We start from the raw sequence: 19,712 nt of genomic DNA, 5'->3' as shown, positions 1-19,712 counted from the left end.
AAGGAAACTGAATGCTTTTTCATTGTTCTAAGATCCAAGGGTTTGGGTCTGTAGTCACCTATGCAAACTGGTGAGGATTTTTACCAAACCTTCCCCAGGAAGTGGGGTGCAAGGGTTGGGTGGATTTTTGGGGGAAAGACGTGTCCAAACTACGTTTTTTCAGGAACCCAGATAAAGTTTGGTGGTGGCAGTGGAAGTCCAAGGGTAAAATAGTTTGTACCTTGGGGAAGTTTTAACCTAAGCTGGTAAAAGTAAGCTTAGGAGGTTTTCATGCAGGTCCCCACATCTGTACCCTAGAGTTCAGAGTGGGGAAGGAACCTTGACAATGGTGGACGCTTTTATGGACACGCACAGAATGTAGGTGTAGACAAAATCACATTATAAAAAAGGCAAACCCTTCCCTAAGCACCCTGCCGCCACTTGCACGCTGGGATAGCAACCACAATGCCCTGCTCTCTGTGGCGTTGCAAGAGCTGCTCATGTGGCCGTGTGCCACAGTCACAAGGAGCACAGTGTGAACACCCAACAGCGCTTTCCCTGCAGCGCTCTGTGAGCAGCGCAGTAACCGCAGCACTGCACACCTGCCAGTGTAGACATCGCTGCAGTAGAGTCCTCACGTTCAAAACCCCCAAGTGCTGCCGTACGGTTAAATACAAATAATAGAATTTATTTTCATAGAATCATTCATAATTCATGGAAATCATCACATTTCACAGCAAATCAAAAGCTAAACAGGAAAATATAGGAGAACTAATTACATGATTACAGGCAGGCTATATCCATGGGTAAATGTGGGAGCACTGTGGGAGTTACACAGCAGTTAGAACTGGTTGAATATTTAAAAAACATTTAGTCACAAAGAGTTTAGCGAATAGACGTACTGAATTGAATGTAAAAAAATATTTGCAAATTGTGAAGGTTTCATGAATTTCCAGATTATTGGTCTGAAAATTGACATCATGGATCATTTGTTATCTTCTTGTTTACAAAATTTCCCCCCAGAAGCAGAAACAATATCATGTGACTTGGGTGGTCAGTCACAACTTACAAATATCGAATACTGACTAGTCTGAATGAACTGCTTGCGAACAACCAATGAGCTGGGAACTGTTGATCCAAACTGATCAGTGAATACTTATGAATGGTTATTTTAATGAACAGATTCTGATGTCTGTAAATGATTCCTGAACAGAAATACGGTCTACATTTACCACCATATTGACAGCAATATTAGTCACAATTAATATAATACATCAACCCTAGCTTATTCCAACTTTTAGTCCAGAAGAGATCTAAGAGCTGTAACCAGAGTCTTCAATGGAAGCAACACATGTTGTTAATAAAGACCAAATGCTAAGGGCTTCATTTACTCATAGCTTGTATGCATTAGCTGTAGGGTATGACAGTACAAAGCTGACTAAGAAGCTGATACAACTGTAAACTTCTGTGAAGAAAAAAAAGAGGAGGTGAAAGTGTTACAAAGCACAAACTCCATTCATCACTAGTGGCAAAGTGGCAAGAGAAGGAGAAATTATAGTAAGTCAATCATTTAGAAAACCAGCCTTTGATTTTTGAAAATACAGAAGAGAATGCTTCTAAAATATCTTGTATCAGAGTAACATCCTCAGCAGCTCTTTCCCTGAGTTCACGTAGCTGTTCCTGGTATTGAATATTTATTTTCTCTAAAGCTTTTTTCCTTTCTTGTCTCTGGGTGTCTATCTCTCTTTTCCAACAGTTTTCATTATTTGAGACTTCTTTCTTAAATTTCTCATCTATTTTCTTAATTTTTTCATCATACCAAGATTTCACTTCTCTTATATTTTTTTCCCTCTCTTCCTGACAGTATTTTCTCTTCTCCTCGATATTTTCTTGAAGTTTCTTCTGAGCATATTCATACATCTCATTAGTATAATGTGAGCCTCCATTCTGTTGCACCATCTTATCAGTCATTGCAATCAGCTCTGAAATCTGGTCTTCCTTCTCCTGTCCTTCTGCTTTGTTGTTAAAAGCGCAGCATCGATTCTTGCACTTTTGCATCAACTTCTCAAGATCTTTGTCACCCAAATCTTTTAAATATTTTTCTAAAGTCGTGTCACCTAAGTCATCTTTTCTGGTGAACAAGAAGATCATGTACTGCACAGCTCTTTCCCCAAAAATGTCTTGTATTCGTTCAACTGTTTTTTTCTCTTCTTCAGTGAAACGACTCAGCTGCATCACCAGAACTATAGCATGGGGTCCTGGGGCAGAGACTAGGACACAACGCCCAATTTCTTTCATAGTTTCTTTTAAAGGAATTTTTGTGTCAAAAAGACCAGGTGTATCAATGACTGCAATGTCCCTGCCGTTCCAAGCCCTGCTCTCCTTCTTACATGTCACTGTTACTGATTGTGCTGTGATTTTAGACACAAACAGATTCTCACGGAGGATGGCGTTTCCTGTTGCACTTTTCCCACATCCAGTTTTACCAACAAGAACAATCCTTAGTTCGGATATCTCAGTGCACGGGCTGGCAGTTCTTGGGCCTGGAAGAAGTAAGTTTGACAATGTTATTGTAAAGATAATAAAGTAACAATGGGTGTGTTTGGGGATTTCCCTTTCTGTAATTATACCTATTGTAAGGCCTTAGCTAATCGGTGTGGAAACATTTTGCATGTTGGAGCGGAGCAGTAAAGTGGGTGGTTAGCACTGACAGCCGGTCACCTTTGGAGGCCTCGGTTCAGATTTGAGTGAGTTCTAAGCACACAGCAGGCTTTGGGCTGGAGGGGCCAGCACAGGGAGCAGGTGTTGTTTCTGGGAGGGATGCTGATCTGGATCCTTACTGTTCTGTTTTGGAATCACTGCTCATGGTGCAGTGTTGCCACCAGGTCTCATTAGCTCCCTGTCCAGCCTCTACTACACGCAGAGAGGAGCCGCAGTCACCAGGAGCCAGCCCAGCAATGTGGGAGCAGCAGAAAGAGCCAGGGGCAGGCTATAGAACGGGCTCCCGAGTTAGCAGAAGATGCCCAAGGAGTTTAACTTGGACCTGACTTCCCAGAGAAGTGGAGCATACCCAGCTCCAAGTGACTTCAGCTGGAGTTTTGGGTGCTCAGCAGCTCTGCAAATCAGCCCCTGCTTTATTTTTTTGGGTGATGAGGTAAAAAGAGAAAGGAAGGAGACTAGGGAGAGAAAGAATGGAATACAAAAAAAGAGGAAAAGGGGAATGGGACTGTCAAGGTTCTTTCCCCACTCTGAACTCTAGGGTACAGATGTGGGGACCTGCATGAAAACCTCCTAAGCTTACTTTTACCAGCTTAGGTTAAAACTTCTCCAAGGTACAAACTAATTTTACCCTTTGCCCTTGGACTTCCACTGCCACCACCAAACTTTATCTGGGTTCCCGAAAAAACATAGTTTGGACACGTCTTTCCCCCCAAAATCATCCCAACCCTTGCACCCCACTTCCTGGGGAAGGTTTGGTAAAAATCCTCACCAATTTGCATAGGTGACCACAGACCCAAACCCTTGGATCTTAGAACAATGAAAAAGCATTCAGTTTTCTTACAAGAAGACTTTTAATAGAAGTAAAAAAGAATCACCTCTGTAAAATCAGGATGGTGAATACCTTACAGGGTAATTAGATTCAAAACATAGAGAATCCCTCTAGGCAAAACCTTAAGTTACAAAAGAGACACACAGACAGGAATATTCATTCTATTCAGCACAGCTATTTTCTCAGCCATTTAAAGAAATCATAATCTAACACATACCTAGCTAGATTACTTACTAAATTCTAAGACTCCATTCCTGTTCTGTCTCCGGCAAAAGCATCCCACAGACAGACACAGACCCTTTGTTTTTCTCCCTCCTCCCAGCTTTTGAAAGTATCTTGTCTCCTCATTGGTCATTTTGGTCAGGTGCCAGCGAGGTTACCTTTAGCTTCTTAACCCTTTTCAGGTGAGAGGATTTTTCCTCTGGCCAGGAGGGATTTAAAGGGATTTACCCTTCCCTTTATATGTATGACAGGGACAAATAATTTGGAGAGATGGATGAAAGGGGAAAAGAGTGGAGCCTGGGGAGCAGGAGAAGGAAAACAGGAGGGAAAACGGTGAGGGAAAAGAGGAGGAGGACAGGAAGAAAACACTGTAGGAGAGGTACAGACAGTAGAAATAGATGGAGAACATGCACCATGCCCACAATAGCAGCTCTTGTCACTCTCAGTTAGGGGAGCTGATGAACACATCCAGGGGAATAAATGCACCAGAGCTGCATTGCCTGGCTTTAGAGCCAAATCCCACCTTCTCCGTGGCATGGACCCCTTAGGACCTCCATGGGTAGCCGGTCTGCACAGCAGCAGAGGAGCAATGGGATCCCAGAGAGGAGCCCTCTCTCGACAATGGCCACAGCATCCCCTGGGCTCTTCCCCTCGCATGGAGTCTGCATGGCACACAGCTAGGGGGGAGTTACACCAGGGGAAATGGCGCCTTCCCAACTGTTTCAGCCAGTGAGGCCGTTCATCAGCTGGGTAACAGCCCGGGACACCGAACGGGTGAGCAGCCCAGAGAAAGCCGCTCTGGCTGACAGGTGGTAAGTGGAGCTGCCAGCTGGGGAGGGTGGGCCTGGCAGGGTGAAGAACAGCCACCTAGAGAAACTGGCCTGGGAGATGGAGAAAATGGCCCTCGGTGATTTCATTAAAACTCCCCTTCTGAATCCCCTCTCCCTGTGGTGTTGGGCTGCTCCGGGTCATCAGTAACTGCCCTGGCCCCTGCATGGGGGAGAAATGGTGGGTAGGATTTGTGGAAGGCTCATTGGAGGAAGGGAGCTAAGTTGCACGAGAGCACTTGTCCTGCCCACAAGTGACCCCCTCACTCTTGATCAGTGAGGAGAGTCCCACCGAACCTGTGTCCACATCAGCATGACTGTCCTCAGACCAATTAGGCGGGTGCAGGGATGGGGTATGCCACAGACACAGACCATCCTTCCAACCACACCCAGGAAGCCGAGATTGTCTGTGGAGCTGGTCTAACCCACACACCTCCTGGGTGTGGTGTTCTGTCCCATCTAGTGGCCCTGAGACCACTTAGAGAGAGAGAGAAAAAATGAGTCTGCTCTCCAGCCTTAGCTAAGAGCCAACTGGCTTTTAGCTCATGCAGTAGAGGCTCATCCACTAAACTTCAGAGGTCCCCAGTTCGATCCTGCCTATTGACAACTGGGGTCTGTCGGCGTTACACCAGCAGTGCAGCCTGGGAAAAGTTCCCTGTTTGCAAAATCTGGAGAAGTGCTGGGAGGGGGTATGGGGGATTTGGGTTTTTTTCAAGGCAGTTGTGGGACTTACTGCAGCCCCCAAAGGGGTGGGATGGAGAGAGAGAAAACCTTTAGCCCAGCTCTGTTGGGTGGGAGTGTGAACTGTCAGTTCCAGTGTAAGGACAGCTCTTCAGTGAACCACTTTTGGTGTTGTCCTGGACCATAGAAAACAACTTCCCACGTCACAAAACCACTGCAAGGTTTGCCTTGATTGCCAGACCATGTCTACACGACAGTTCACAGTGACATCACTTTTGTCACTCAGGTGTGAATAAGTCACCCCCCCCAGCAATGTAAGTTACCCTGACCTACGCACTGGTGTGGGCGGCGAGATATGGGTGGGAGAAGCACAGCTACCCCAAGGCTGGAGTAAGTAAGTCGGCAGGAGAGCTCTCGGCACTAGCAGCGCCATGGCGGCTCAGCTGCGCCAATGCAGCTGGGCCGCCATGAGCTCCGTAGCGCACCCGTAGCCTGGGTCTTTGTTCAGGAGAGAACCGGCACTGACCTGCCAGGGTCTATCGCAGGTCAGGACTGAGGTGCATTGGCAGAGATAGGAGGAGGCAGCTTAACCCACACCAGCAGTCTCAAACCTTTGTCTGCAGGAGCATAGAAATGTCAAACGTTATCGTATCTAAAATGTAAGTATGTTCCTTTGACCCAAACAACAGAACCCCACCTGTACTGTCAGAGTAGAGCTGGGTGGAATTTACTGTTACTGAAAAATTTCAGGTTTCAGAGGAACAGCCGTGTTAGTCTGTATTCGCAAAAAGAAAAGGAGGACTTGTGGCACCTTAGAGACTAACCAATTTATTTGAGCATGAGCTTTCGTGAGCTACAGCTCACTTCATCAGATGCATACCGTGGAAACTGCAGCAGACTTTATATACACACAGAGAATATGAAACAATACCTCCTCCCACCCCACTGTCCTGCTGGTAATAGCTTATCTAAAGTGATCAACAGGTGGGCCATTTCCAGCACAAATCCTGGTTTTCTCACCCTCCACCCCCCCCCACAAATTCACTCTCCTGCTGGTGCTAGCCCATCCAAAGTGACAACTCTTTACATAATCAAGTCGGGCTATTTCCTGCATAGATCCAGGTTTTCTCACATCCCCCCCACCCCCATACACACACAAACTCACTCTCCTGCTGGTAATAGCTCATCTAAACTGACCACTCTTCAAGTTTAAATCCAAGTTAAACCAGAACATCTGGGGGGGGGTAGGAAAAAACAAGAGGAAACAGGCTACCTTGCATAATGACTTAGCCACTCCCAGTCTCTATTTAAGCCTAAATTAATAGTATCCAATTTGCAAATGAATTCCAATTCAGCAGTTTCTCGCTGGAGTCTGGATTTGAAGTTTTTTTGTTTTAAGATAGCGACCTTCATGTCTGTGATTGTGTGACCAGAGAGATTGAAGTGTTCTCCGACTGGTTTATGAATGTTATAATTCTTGACATCTGATTTGTGTCCATTTATTCTTTTACGTAGAGACTGTCCAGTTTGACCAATGTACATGGCAGAAGGGCATTGCTGGCACATGATGGCATATATCACATTGGTGGATGTGCAGGTGAACGAGCCTCTGATAGTGTGGCTGATGTTATTAGGCCCTGTGATGGTGTCCCCTGAATAGATATGTGGGCACAATTGGCAACGGGCTTTGTTGCAAGGATAAGTTCCTGGGTTAGTGGTTCTGTTGTGTGGTATGTGGTTGTTGGTGAGTATTTGCTTCAGGTTGCGGGGCTGTCTGTAGGCAAGGACTGGCCTGTCTCCCAAGACTTGTGAGAGTGTTGGGTCATCCTTTAGGATAGGTTGTAGATCCTTAATAATGCGTTGGAGGGGTTTTAGTTGGAGGCTGAAGGTGACCGCTAGTGGCGTTCTGTTATTTTCTTCGTTAGGCCTGTCCTGTAGTAGGTAACTTCTGGGAACTCTTCTGGCTCTATCAATCTGTTTCTTTACTTCTGCAGGTGGGTATTGTAGTTGTAAGAAAGCTTGACAGAGATCTTGTAGGTGTTTGTCTCTGTCTGAGGGGTTGGAGCAAATGCGGTTGTATCGCAGAGCTTGGCTGTAGACGATGGATCGTGTGGTGTGGTCAGGGTGAAAGCTGGAGGCATGCAGGTAGGAATAGCGGTCAGTAGGTTTCCGGTATAGGGTGGTGTTTATGTGGCCATTGTTTATTAGCACTGTAGTGTCCAGGAAGTGGATCTCTTGTGTGGACTGGACCAGGCTGAGGTTGGTGGTGGGATGGTATTGTTTCATATTCTCTGTGTGTATATAAAGTCTGCTGAAGTTTCCACGGTATGCATCTGATGAAGTGAGCTGTAGCTCACGAAAGCTCATGCTCAAATAAATTGGTTAGTCTCTAAGGTGCCACAAGTACTCCTTTTCTTTTTGAAAAATTTCAGATGTTCACACAAACAAAACAAAACACATAAAACGTTTTCAGTCTAAATCCAGTTGCCAAAAGACAAGTTCTTGGTTTTCTGAGGGAAAGTCAAAACTAGCCATGGAAAGCACCCACTTCTTAGGAAAAGTTTTGTTCAGTAGAAAACCCAATTTTCCAAAAAAACCCCAGCTTTGATGGAAACTTTTTGACCAGTGCTCATGAGAATCTCACACACGTGACCTAGCAACTCCTTCTCTTGTTTTTACAACGATTGCATCTGTCCTTGCAGCTGAGCAAAGAGGCCAAATTGGGGAGAGGGAACTACTGAGCCCCACGCAAACCTGTTGAGTGAGAAGAGATATTTTGGGATTTTTGGATCAACCCCCCGTGCTAGCGAGGCTCTCAATTTCATTACGGAAAATCACAAGCTGACAATTCATGTAGAAAGAAGGACAGCACAGGGAAATTGTCATTTTCTTACCCGTTTCGTCTTCAGTTTGCCATCCAGGATAAAACTCTGGCTGAAATATTTGATTTTAAAAATGTGAATATTGTAAAATGATTAGAACATAGACATAAAGAACGCATGAAATAGCAACGCATCGACCTGAACTCCCTTAGGCCACTTTGGGCATCGTTTGATTACATTTGGGAAAGCCACGTTGCAGAGGCAGCAGATCTGTAGACACGGAAGTGGCAGAGGAGTCACATTCAGGGTTAAGGATGATACCAAGGCCAGAGACACAGTAGGGAAATGGAACAAATATCTGGGTCGAGAAGCACGCTGTAAGAGGGGGTGCAGTTGTGGTAGAGGAGGCTTCTCTTGCCTAAGAGAAGCTGCTCTGCCTTTAGGAAACTAAGCTGAGCAGAGATGAGATGAAGCCACAACACAAATCTAATCTCTCTGTGAATTATATATATGTAAACCAGAGGTACTGAGACCACTGTGAGAGAGATTAGCAAGTCTGGTCTACAGCCTTAGTTAAATGCCCGCTGGCTTTAGGTTCTTGCAGTAGAGGTTCATGCCTTTAGCGCCAAAGGTCCCAGGTTCAATCCCCCCTGCTGACGACCCAGGTCTCTCAGTGCTATATATACTTTGCACCAGAACATTTCATTTAGCTGGACTCTGAAATGATCCATTTCTCATGATACTCACTGAACTTTGTTTTCCTCCCATAATGGATTCAGCCGTCTGCTAAAAAACAAAACAAAGCACGAATGAGACTCTCCTGCAGCTATTTACAAAACATACAGCAAGATTCTCCCCTGGCACACACTGGTGTAAATCAGGAATAACTTCTCTGAAGTCAATAGAGTTACACTGAGTAAAGCAACGACAGGCTGACAGAACACAACATTCAAGGAAATGCAATTTTCCCCTCACCAGAGAGGTTTGACAATGCGGAATGAGGAAGTAATAGTATTTCTAGGAAGTAAACACTAGTTTATTCAATCAATTATTTTGTTTTTATTTAAAAACAGTTACTGAGATTTTTTCATTCGTAATTTATTTTTGCATTCTTTATATATTCTTGAACGCCTAATTCAGTAAAAGTCAAGAAAACCAGTTAATAACCATGAGACAGAGACCAAATTTAACACCATTTGTCTCATTGTTTTTGCCTGACCCTGAAACTAGGGGTCACCTAATGAAATGAATAGGCAGCAGGTTTCAAACAAACAAAAGGAAGTTCTTCTTCACACAGTGCAGAGTCAACCTGTGGAACTCCTTGACAGGGGATGTTGTTAAGGCCAAGACTATAACTAAAAGAGAACTAGATAAGTTCCTGGAGGATAGGTCCATCAATGGCTATTAGCCAGGCTGGGCAGGGATGGTGTCCCTAGCCTCTGTTTGCCAGAAGCTGGGACTGAGCGACAGGGGATGGATCACTTGATGATTCTCTGTTCTGTTCATTCCCTCTGGGGCCCCTAGCATTGGCTACTCAGAAAACTACTTCCTAATAAAACAGGTCTCTGTGGAACTCCCATTTAACCATTGCACATTAGCCTTATGTCCTGCTTACATAAGGCTAATCTGCACATGCTTTCTAGCACCTCTGCCCCTGTTTTCCAGACCCAGTGAGAAGTAGGGCTTTCTGAGCTGGGCTGTATGAGGCAGGTGGGGGCAGGGGTGAGGTAGGAGGATGTCATGGGCACACAGGCTTGGTGCCCTGGAACCACTCATGAATGAAGTTCACACAGGACCCTCTGGCAGGTTGACACCCCTCAGGGCACACACTCACTAGGGCAAGCCTCCTTGGCTTCAGCACCTCTTGGGTCTGATCTTGGAGCATTTAGAACCCCTGTTCCCATCATGAGCTCCCTGCAGTGAGTCCACCTGGATAGGACAGCTGGAGAAGACCTATACATCCAACCCCCCTAAGGGGACATACACCCAACTTCGCAGTCATCAGTGACTCTCAGCAGCGAGGTAAAACAGAAGATTTATTGGTTGACTGGGACACAGAGTAGAACAGATCTTGTTAGCTCATCAACTCAGCAAATTCCATGTTGGGGAATCCAGAGCCCAGAGCCCTAGATCTCCTTCCTGAGATTTAGTCCAGGAGACCGCCTCGCTTCCAGCAGCCCATGCTCAGTCACGCCCAGTTGCCCCTCCTCCATCCTTTGTCTCTTTCCCAGAAAAACAGGTCACCTGGCCTCCACTTCTTGTTTTGTTTTCCAACACTTCCAGCTGGCTCTTGCAGAGGATGGGCCCTGGTCATCAGTTGCCATGATACAGAGTGTTGGCCATTGTCTGTGCCCAGGCAACTGGTGGCCTGGGCCCCTCCCTGCAAGGAGCCAACTGAAGGGATTGGAGAACAAAGAGATCAGGTGGCCTCCTGGCTGGGGAAAGAGACAAAGGCCAGAGGAGGGGCTGGAGAATTTCAGTTTGGAGCTGGCTGGGGAAAGAGAAGAAGGCCCAGACCTGGGGTCTGGCCTCCCTGGCCCCAAGATGGACCTGGCTTAGGGGTCCGGTTTCCTGTACCTACAAGCAGTGGTGAGCTGGAGCTGGTTTGTGTGAACCGGCTGTTAAATTTTTAAGCAGTTTTAGAACTGGTTAACTCACTTCCCTGCAGGGGGGGCTGAGGCTTTGCTGGGCTCCGGCCGGGAAGTGATGTGATTCCTCCTCCGGCCACCGGGGGCGCTGCTGCGGGAGCCACGTGGGCTGCCCCCCCGGCCCTGGGCACGAGCCCTGGTGCTGCTGCTCCCCCGGCCCTGGGGCTCCCGCTGCTGCCTGGGGGGTCCCCGGCTGCTCTGCTGGGCCGGGGCTGCGTCCTGCTGCTCGGGCTGCTCCCCGCAAGCCCCCACCACCCTGCCCGCAGACAGCCCCTACCTCCAGCCACCCCTGCACCCTCTGCCCGCAGCCAGCCCCTGCCTCCAGCCACCCCCTGCACCCCCTGCCCTGCCCGCACCAGCCCTGCACCCCCTGCCCTGTCCACAGCCAGCCCCTGTCTCCAGCCACCCCCTGCCCTGCCCGCACCAGCCCCTGTCTCCAGCCACCCCCGGACCCCCTGCCCTGCTCGTAGCCAGCCCATCTCCAGCCACCCCGTGCCCTGTCCGCACCAGCCCCACACCCCCTGCCCTGCCTGCAGCAAGCCCCTGCCGCACCCCCTGCCCTCTCTCCCGCCAGCCCCGCACCCCCTGCCCACAGCCAGCCCCTGCCGCACATACCCCCTGCCTTGCTTGCAGCGAGCCCCGCACCCCGTGCCCTGTCCACACCAGCCCCGCACCCACCATCCTGCCCGCAGCCAGCCCCTTCTGCACCCCCTGCCCTGCCTCCAGCCAGCCCCGCACCCCCTTGCCTCCAGCCAACCCTGCACCCTCCTGTCTCAAGCCAGCTCCGCACCCTCTGCCTGCCCGCAGCCAGCCCTTCCCCCCCTGCTTCCAGCTAGCCCTGCCCCACGCCCCTGTCTGCAGCTGGCCCCACATCCACTGGTGCCCTGCAGTTCCCAGGGCAGTAACCCTGCACACCTGCTTCAATGAGGGGGGCAGGGAGCAGCTGGGACCCACACATGTTCACACCCTAGGGTGACCAGACAGCAAGTGTGAAAAATCAGGATGGGGGTGGGGAGTAATAGGAGCCTACATAAGAAAAAGACTCAAAATTGAGACTGTCCCTATAAAATCGAGACATCTGGTCACCCTAGCACAGCCCCAGGGCGTGGCGGGGACCCACACATGAAACGGAGCTTGCTTCTAGCTCAGGCCCATCTTTTTAAAAAAGAACTTTCGGCGGGGTTAACATACATCCGTATTTTCCCGGACAGGTCAGGCTTTTTGGTTCTTAAATCGCCGTCCGGGAGGAATTTTTAAATTTAAAAAATTCCTCCTGGGAAAATATGGACGTATGGTAACCCTCTTGGTACAAAAAATACATACTGGGGCACATCCCTTAAATCAGAACTTTTTATCGGGAACCGATTGTTAAGATTTTGGCAGCTCATCACTGCCTACAAGCTCTGTTTTGGACTGTGTTCCTGTCATCTAATAAACCTTCTGTTTTACAGGCTGGCTGAGAATCACGTCTGACTGTGGAGTTGGGGGGCAGGACCCTCTGGCTTCCCCAGGACCCCACATGAGCGGACTCGCTGTGGGAAGCGCACGGAGGGGCAGAGGAGGCTGAATGCTCTGAGGTCAGACCCAGGAAGGTGGAAGCCGGGTGAGCTGTGTGTCCTGCAGACAGGCTGCTCACAGAGAGGAGACTGCCCCAGAGTCCTGCCTGGCTTCGTAGGGAGCAGTTCCAGAGCATCGCCCCGGGACTCCATGACTTGGTAAGTCTCAGCCTGAGTTGACTCTCCACTGTAGTTAAGCCAGGGTTCATATGTCATTGAGAATCTACACAAGGTGAAGACAGGAACCAGATCTCTGATGTGGCAGACCCAAATCCCATCCACTTAACCATGCTGCTCCCCAGAGAGATCCTGCGATATTTGTCCCTACCTATAACATAGTGTTATGCATCATCCTCTAGTGGCTGCTTCACACAAGATAACAGTCTTCTGCTGCCAGCTAATGTAGTTAGCCCTATAGCTCAAATGCTAGAACTCACTACTGAAGTCCAAGGTTCAGACTCTGATGAAGATGGGGGGCGGAAGGTGGAACTAGTCTATCCCCCCACCCCTCAGTAGCAGGTGCAAGGGGGTTGAGAAAGCCAGGGGCAGCTCAAGGGAGCCACAGTTATGGGAGGGGTTCAGGGAGCTAGGGGGGGCAGGTATTTGAGGGGCAGGGGTTGCTGCTGAAGGAGAAGGAGGGGAGTGAATCTGAGCGAGCTGTTTGAAGAAGGGCAGCAGAAGGTCCTGAAACAGTCTGGAGGGGAGGTGGTGTTTTGTTTGGATCAGCTTAATCCATGCTGCCCCTGTCCTGTTTCAGCCACTGCCCCTTATTCTGCTCCCATGTTCCTCTCTACGCATCTGCTCCTGCTGCTCATCCTGTTCCCCATTCTCTGTCACTCCCCCATCTGCCCCCATGCTCACCCCCTCCTCCTGACCCCAGTGTCTGCCCCTTCCTTCTGCCCTGCTCTCTTTCCTATCGTCCCCCTTGCCAGCAGGGCCCTGGGACATCTGGGCACAGTCACTTCCCAGCTGCTCTGGGCCAGCTCGGCCCAGCACGAGAGCAGCGAGAGCAGAGGAAGAGGCAGCTGGCCGGGAATCCGTCCATCACAGGGGACCTGTTAGCGAGGACCCTGTGCAGTCCCTGCAGCCTGTCGAATGGGAGAGATGCCTGGAGGCGTGGGGGCAGCAGCTGGGAAGGAGTTGTTAGATGTGGGAGGTTAAGCCAAGATGGCTGACACAGCAGTCCTGCCCTCCCACCCCCCATGACTGTACATCATGCTACTTCGGCATCAGACCGGGTTGCCCCCATAGCAAGATCTTTCCTCCCCCTGGGTTCCCAACACCCAGGCTGCAGCTCAGGGAAGTGCCAGGGTCGTCTCCTCCCAGCCTGCATGTCCAGACCCTGGCAGGGTGCCCCAGGGATGTGGGCACCCCAGCCTGTCACCCCCTGTCACTCACCTCGACCACACCAGCCTCACCTTCCTCCCACCACCCCCATGTGACCGTGTGCCACTTGTGTGGTTCTGGGCATCAGTCCTCCAAATATGTGCCCAGGCAAACCAAGCATCCTCTGCTGCGCTTTGAGAGTCACTGATCAACTTTTAACGTCTGTATTATAAAATTATCAGTGAGTATGAAAAAAATGATACTAGAGATGAAAGCCTTTGTTACTTCTTCACATTAGATTTTTCAGCTTGAAAACCACCAGGCTTTACAGTCAGACCTGGTCATTCACATTTCATTTAGATAAATTAGCTTCAGTTAAACGATGAAACACTAAAAGTGTAATTCTTTTCAAGACTATTTTATTTTCCCCTGGTTTCAGTAAATTCCACAGACTGCAAGGAAGTATATTTGGCGGAAATTTACAAATCTAAATATTAGGCAATGTTAGCTTAAAACAGGACATTAAAACTCATCACTCTCTCTCTCTCTCTCTCACACACACACACACACTACCTCCTCTGTGCTGTTGGTTTGTTTCGGCACTCTCCTCCCAGGCTGCTGGTGTCAGATGAGAACAGACACAATCCCCTGGGGTTGTCTCTTTGTCAATAGACTGGACACACTGAGGGCAGAGGTAAAGTTCGGAGGTGCAGATAGGAAGGCAGAGGGTGAGCGCAGTGCAGTTAGGTGCCTGCAGGCTGAGCACACTGATCAGCAAACTGTGCCAAACAAGCAACCCTGGGAAACTTTTTTACAGAAACTGCCTGTAGCTTGATTGGCTGCTTGCAAAGAGGAGAAACACCACAGACAAATGCACCCTGCAGCCAAAGCCCCAAACACTCATGTGAGGAATAACACAGGCCAGGAGCAGCAGCACCAATAAGAGTTACCAGAGGTGCAACTCCAGGGGCAGGGCGAGGGGATTAGACAAGAGGGACATTCCCCCACTTTCACTCCCCCCACCCAGTGAAGAGTCTGTTAAGAAGATAGCTGCCTCTTGCTCTATTACATGCAGGTAGTGATGGCCCCTGCAGGGATTAGCTGAGGCTGAGGGTATAGGAGAGTGGCCAAGGCAGTAGGGTGCAGAGGGAGATTCTTCTCCCTCCTGTTAGCAGCAGCCCCCTCACTATCTCTCCACTTGCTGGCAGCCTCCTCCCCAGCTCCCAGTGTCTCCTGCCAAGCTGGGCAAGGAGAGGAGGGATAAGGGAGTGAAGAGAGAGTGATGAGGGAGAATTATGGTGGTGGGAGGAGAGAGCCTCAGGGAATGAAAGAGCAGAGAATGGGGATGGTGAAGGATGCAGATGATACCACTTGCAAAGCAGTGGATTAAGGGGGAGAGAAGTAAAAAGACAATTATTAAACATTACAGGCAAAGTGAATTTAGGCTTTGTGTACACTGGAGTGATCAATCAACTCTTACGTCCCTCAATTGACTGAAATGAATCTTGCATCTGTAACTCTGCTATTCACTGCAACAGACTTCATTAAAGCAGAGTTCAGGTTCCCCAGCCCTTTCCCAGCATGCCCTTCTAGAAAGTGAACGGTGAAGAAAAGTCAACCTTGAAAATCAGGAAATACTAGTGTCACCCATGGGTGGTGGGTGAACAAACTGTTGGGGAAGCCTAGTCCCTGGTTCCTTCTCCTCTGCCTGAGGCCCTGTCCCTCCCCATCCCTTTCCGCGCCCCCATCTCCCCGAGCCCAGAGCACCCCCCCCCCACGGCCTCCAGCCTCGGAGCACTGGGCGAGCGGCTTGGCCCCAGTGCTCCCAACCCCAGAGCGTTGGGCAGGTGACACGTTATGGCCCCAGCATCCCCAGCCACGGGCCTTACAAGCACTGGCCCCAGCCTGCCCACCCCAGCCTCTGGGCCACGGAAGAGTGGGAAGGAAACTAGAAGCAGGCAGGAGGGAGCCTAGGGGCAGAGCATGGGCAGGACCATGCCAGGCTCTTCGGAGAGGCACAGTCTCCCCACGGCTATGATACCCACCACCCATGATGTCACCTACATCCCACCATCTCCATATACTCTTAACTCTGTCCCCCTGGAGTTGGCAATAGCCAGTGGGACCATACTGAACCTGTCCTGTCTCATCCCTAATAAAATGTGCCACTGTTTGTTCTGTTGTATCCATCTAGTGTTGGTCCAAAAATGTTTTCCTAACATGGAAAATGTTGATTTTTTTAATTTAAAAAAATTGACCAAAACCCAGAATAGTTCAGTTTGGCAATGCAGCTGTGGTGCCTCATGGGAGTTGTAGTTTGGATGACTTATGCTCACATTCTCCTCAACAGTCTGGGCTCCTTGGTTGGACTGCATCTCCTATGATGCATTGTGGCTTCCCTTTTTGGTAGAATCCTTGGCCATAGTGTATCCTGGACGATGTAGTCCAGCTGGGGAGCATGGCCTGTGGAGGAGAATGGGGACATGAGGAAACTGAACTACAACTCCCATGAGACCACAGCACCATTTCTGAACTGAAATATTTCAGTTTTCAAAATTTTCAATTTTGAGGTGTTCAGTTTTTTGATGAAAAACCAAAACTTTTAGAGGAAACAAGACAGTTTTCATGACAATTTTGTTTAGTTGAAAACCAAATAGCAGCTGAATAACAGTTGTGACAGGGCATTTTTGACCAGTCCTATACCCATCACAATCTATTCTGTCACTCCTTCTCCTGCACTCTCACTGCCCCTTGCTAGGTGGAGCTGTGTTAACTAAGGAATTAGTGGCAGCAGGTTGCCAGAGCTCACACCATCAGCTGCAGAGAGGTGCAGATGCAGCTAGAAGAAGCAGGGATCCCTTTTCTCCTGAGCTGTGATATGCAGGAGGTGAGACAGATGATCACACTAGTGCCTCCAAGCTCTAAAATCAGAGAATGCATGAGAGCTTTAAAAGTGTATGCACAATTTCAGGGATGCCAGAAAAACTAATGCTGTCACCCCTAGAGGCTGATATTCCACGAGGTATGTCAAGAAGATAGGGGGATTTTGACAGGTTGGATCACAGAAACCCCCTTGGGTTTGCCAGCTGATGTGCCAAGACTCCTTCTGCCCTGCTTTCCTGCCCTAGCAGCTTGGGACTTCAGTGCCCTACCTGGTATGAGCCAGATCCGCTAGCCTGCTGCAAACCCAGACCCAGGTCTGAGCCATGTCCCCTAACAGCTGTAGGTTTAACTGGAAGCAGCTTAGGAAGTGTTCCTGTCTTTAACACTCAGATGCCCATCTCCCAACGGCGTCCAAACCAAATAAATCCGTTTTACCTTATATAAAGCTTATACAGGGTAAACTCATAAACTGTTCACCCTCTATAACACTGATAGAGAGATATGTGCAGCTGTTCCTCCCCCTCCCCCCCCCGGTATTAATACATACTCTGGGTTAATTAATAAGAAAAAAGTGATTTTATTAAATACAGAAAGTAGGATTTAAGTGGTTCCAAGTAATAGCAGACAGAACAAAGTGAATTACCAAGCAAAATAAAATAGAACACACAAGTCTATGTCTAATACAGTAAGAAAACTGAATTCAGATAAAACCTCATCCTCAGAGGTGTTCCAGAAGGCTTCCTTTTACAGACTAGTCTCCTTCTAGTCTGGGTCCAGCAATCACTCACACCCCCTGTAGTTACTATCCTTTGTTCAGTTTCTTTCAGGTATCCTTGGGGATGGAGAGGCTATCTCCTGAGCCAGCTGAAGACCAAATGGAGGGGTCTCCCAGGGGTTTAAATAGACTTTCTCTTGTGGGTGGACACCCCTCCCTCTCTCTTTCCCCCTGTGTAGAATCCAGCTACAAAATGGAGATTTGGAGTCGCGTGGGCAAGTCACATGTCCATGCATGACTTAATTTTTATAAGCAGCAGCCGTTGCCCAGATGCTATCTTGAATGTGTCCAGGAAGGCTTCTTATGTGGATTGGAGTCTTCCAAGATCCATTGTTCATTAAGTGTTTCTTGATTGGGCACTTAATTTGCACATTCCTTTCTCAAGAAGCTGACCAAATGCTTCACTAAGGCTACTTAGAAATCAAGCAAGTACACAGCCAATATTCATAACTTTGGACACAAAAATTATACATGCATATAAATAGGAGGAATAGATTCAGTAGATCATAACCTTTACAGAGATATGTTACATGGCATATGTAGCATAAAACATATTCCAGTTATGTCATATGTATACATTCATAAGCATATTTCCATAGAGCCTGATGGGGTGCACCGTCACAGGGATATCCAAGTGTTTCATCCCTAACACCCCTTTCCATAGTCTTAGAGCCCAGCAGAACTACACAGTCCTTTCATCTCTGACAGGCATCACTCAAAGCAGGGAGAACTAAGGTTATTTGCAGTGTGGTCTGGGGGACAATACTTTAACTCTGCATTTCCTGGTTTCCAGAGGTTCACCTTTGGACCACAGATCTTGTGCATCATATCTAGTGCAGCCCAGTAGGGGTCCAGCAACCCACACCTGGAACAGAACGTGCCCTGACCAGGACTCTTGAGCTCATTCTCCTGGAGTCATTTTCAGTCTGGTAACAAATTCCTCCTAATGCCCCTATGCTGGGCTTCATGCTGGACACAGAACTGCCCACTGAGTCATCTCAGGGTGGGATCCAAGCAATTGGGTAGATCTAATGGAGGTACAATTGTGGGGACTTGAACTCACAAGTCACTCACATTTCCAGAAGGTTCCCCATTGTAGCCCCAGACACTGAGTCAAAGATAGGCTGAGTGCTGTTGTGCCTAGCATGCTAATCGCATAACAAATCATTTTGAACGGATGGTCCTTGAACACAACTGGTAGGACCTTATCCTCTGAACCACCAAGTGAACACACTGGTCGATCTATTCCTAAGAAGGTAACTCACCCAGCAGTATATGTGCTCATGTTCTGTACGCTAACTTTCAAAATATTTCTAAACTGCTTCTTGATGCTGTTGAGTAGCTGAGCTCAGTAGTGGGCCAGTGATATAAATGTTATGAAAGTCAGACTCACTATATTTCCCTAGCTCTGAAGAGAAAAAAAAAACAAATCTGGAACCTTTGAAAACAACTTACTAATTTATTATTATTATTTTGGAGGAGGGCATATCTTGGGAACAACTAACATTTCCACCACAAAGAATATCCCTGCCCCTGTTATGGTATATCAGTGTTCAAAACAATCTCCCTATATATGGTATGTGCACTATGGAGGACTTTGACTAATGAAATGTTAAAAAAAAATCTTCTGCTCTGGAAAAAATTTCCAAAGAAGCTGCAGCCAGAAGTACAATGGGAACTCCAGACATACCTGAAACCTACTGAGGCAGGATTTGAATTCATAGTCCGTGGGTGGAGCTCACGTTCAAAGATGACACCTTGTTTCCCTGAGCCAACCAGTGAGGATGACAGGAATTGACCTGCCCTACCTAGTTGTTAGACACAGCACCTCAGGCTTGAGACGCAGCAGCCCGGCTGTGCATGGAGAAATCACTTTTTCTGGCACATGTCCCTGACACATGCTAATTTAGAAATCCAAAAAGAACGTCTAATACCTTTTAAGATATTACTTTCCTGCCATGGAATTGGTTGCCAGATACTAGCTGAGTCCAGCCCCAGTGGGTAATATCATTCTGGGGCAGACCAGTGCTAAAGCTAGAGCCACAGATATGCATTAAAAAAATTACAAGAATGGTAAAAATTGACCAGCATGGCTTTTATTCCAGGTACTGTATCTCAGGAACCTTTTGTCCAAATGACCCTAAATTAACACCACAAACCCTACCCTGGATGCTGAAGAGACACAGCAATTTTAAAAACAGTTGGAGTCCGAATGTGCATTGTACGAGTATGTCTACACTACGAAATTAGGTCAAATTTATAGAAGTCGGGTTTTTAGAAATTGTTTTTATATATTTGAGTGTGTGTGTCCCCACAGAAAATGCTCTAAGTGCATTAAGTGCATTAACTCGGCGGAGTGCTTCCACGGTACCGAGGCAAGCGTTGACTTCCGGAGTGTTGCACTGTGGGTAGCTATCCCACAGTCTCCGCCGCCCATTGGAAT

General features: G+C 48.1%; 1 protein-coding gene across 3 annotated transcripts; it reads right to left on the bottom strand.

The window, feature by feature from the left end:
* Positions 1 to 651: 651 nt before the first annotated feature.
* Positions 652 to 14,391, bottom strand: LOC140905789 (GTPase IMAP family member 9-like). Of its 3 annotated transcripts, XM_073329268.1 has the most exons (5): positions 14,185 to 14,391; positions 8,829 to 8,864; positions 8,154 to 8,193; positions 4,633 to 4,741; positions 652 to 2,522 (listed from the first exon to the last, which is right to left on the bottom strand). In XM_073329268.1, exons 4-5 carry the CDS (start codon positions 4,721 to 4,723, stop codon positions 1,546 to 1,548), a joined length of 1,068 nt encoding a protein of 355 aa, XP_073185369.1. In that variant the 5' UTR covers positions 4,724 to 4,741; positions 8,154 to 8,193; positions 8,829 to 8,864; positions 14,185 to 14,391; the 3' UTR covers positions 652 to 1,545. The 3 variants fall into 3 exon arrangements, with proteins under 3 accessions (XP_073185369.1, XP_073185370.1, XP_073185371.1); XM_073329269.1 differs by lacking the exon at positions 4,633 to 4,741 and having other exon boundaries at positions 8,829 to 8,867; XM_073329270.1 differs by lacking the exon at positions 4,633 to 4,741.
* Positions 14,392 to 19,712: the final 5,321 nt, after the last annotated feature.

Source organism: Lepidochelys kempii, chromosome 2, assembly GCF_965140265.1.
Source record: "Lepidochelys kempii isolate rLepKem1 chromosome 2, rLepKem1.hap2, whole genome shotgun sequence".
Lineage (NCBI taxonomy): Eukaryota > Metazoa > Chordata > Testudines > Cheloniidae > Lepidochelys > Lepidochelys kempii.
Note: the sequence above shows the minus strand (reverse complement) of the source record. Positions and strands in the feature narration are given on the sequence as shown.

What these genes read in the sequence shown, in the direction of transcription:
- LOC140905789 (XM_073329268.1), bottom strand. Translation starts at nt 4,723, where the DNA reads ATGACCCGGAGCAGCCCAACACCACAGGGAGAGGGGATTCAGAAGGGG. An exon ending in CCATTTTCTCCATCTCCCAG is followed by an intron (nt 2,523 to 4,632) that starts GCCAGTTTCTCT and finishes TACTTCTTCCAG; the next exon opens with GCCCAAGAACTGCCAGCCCG.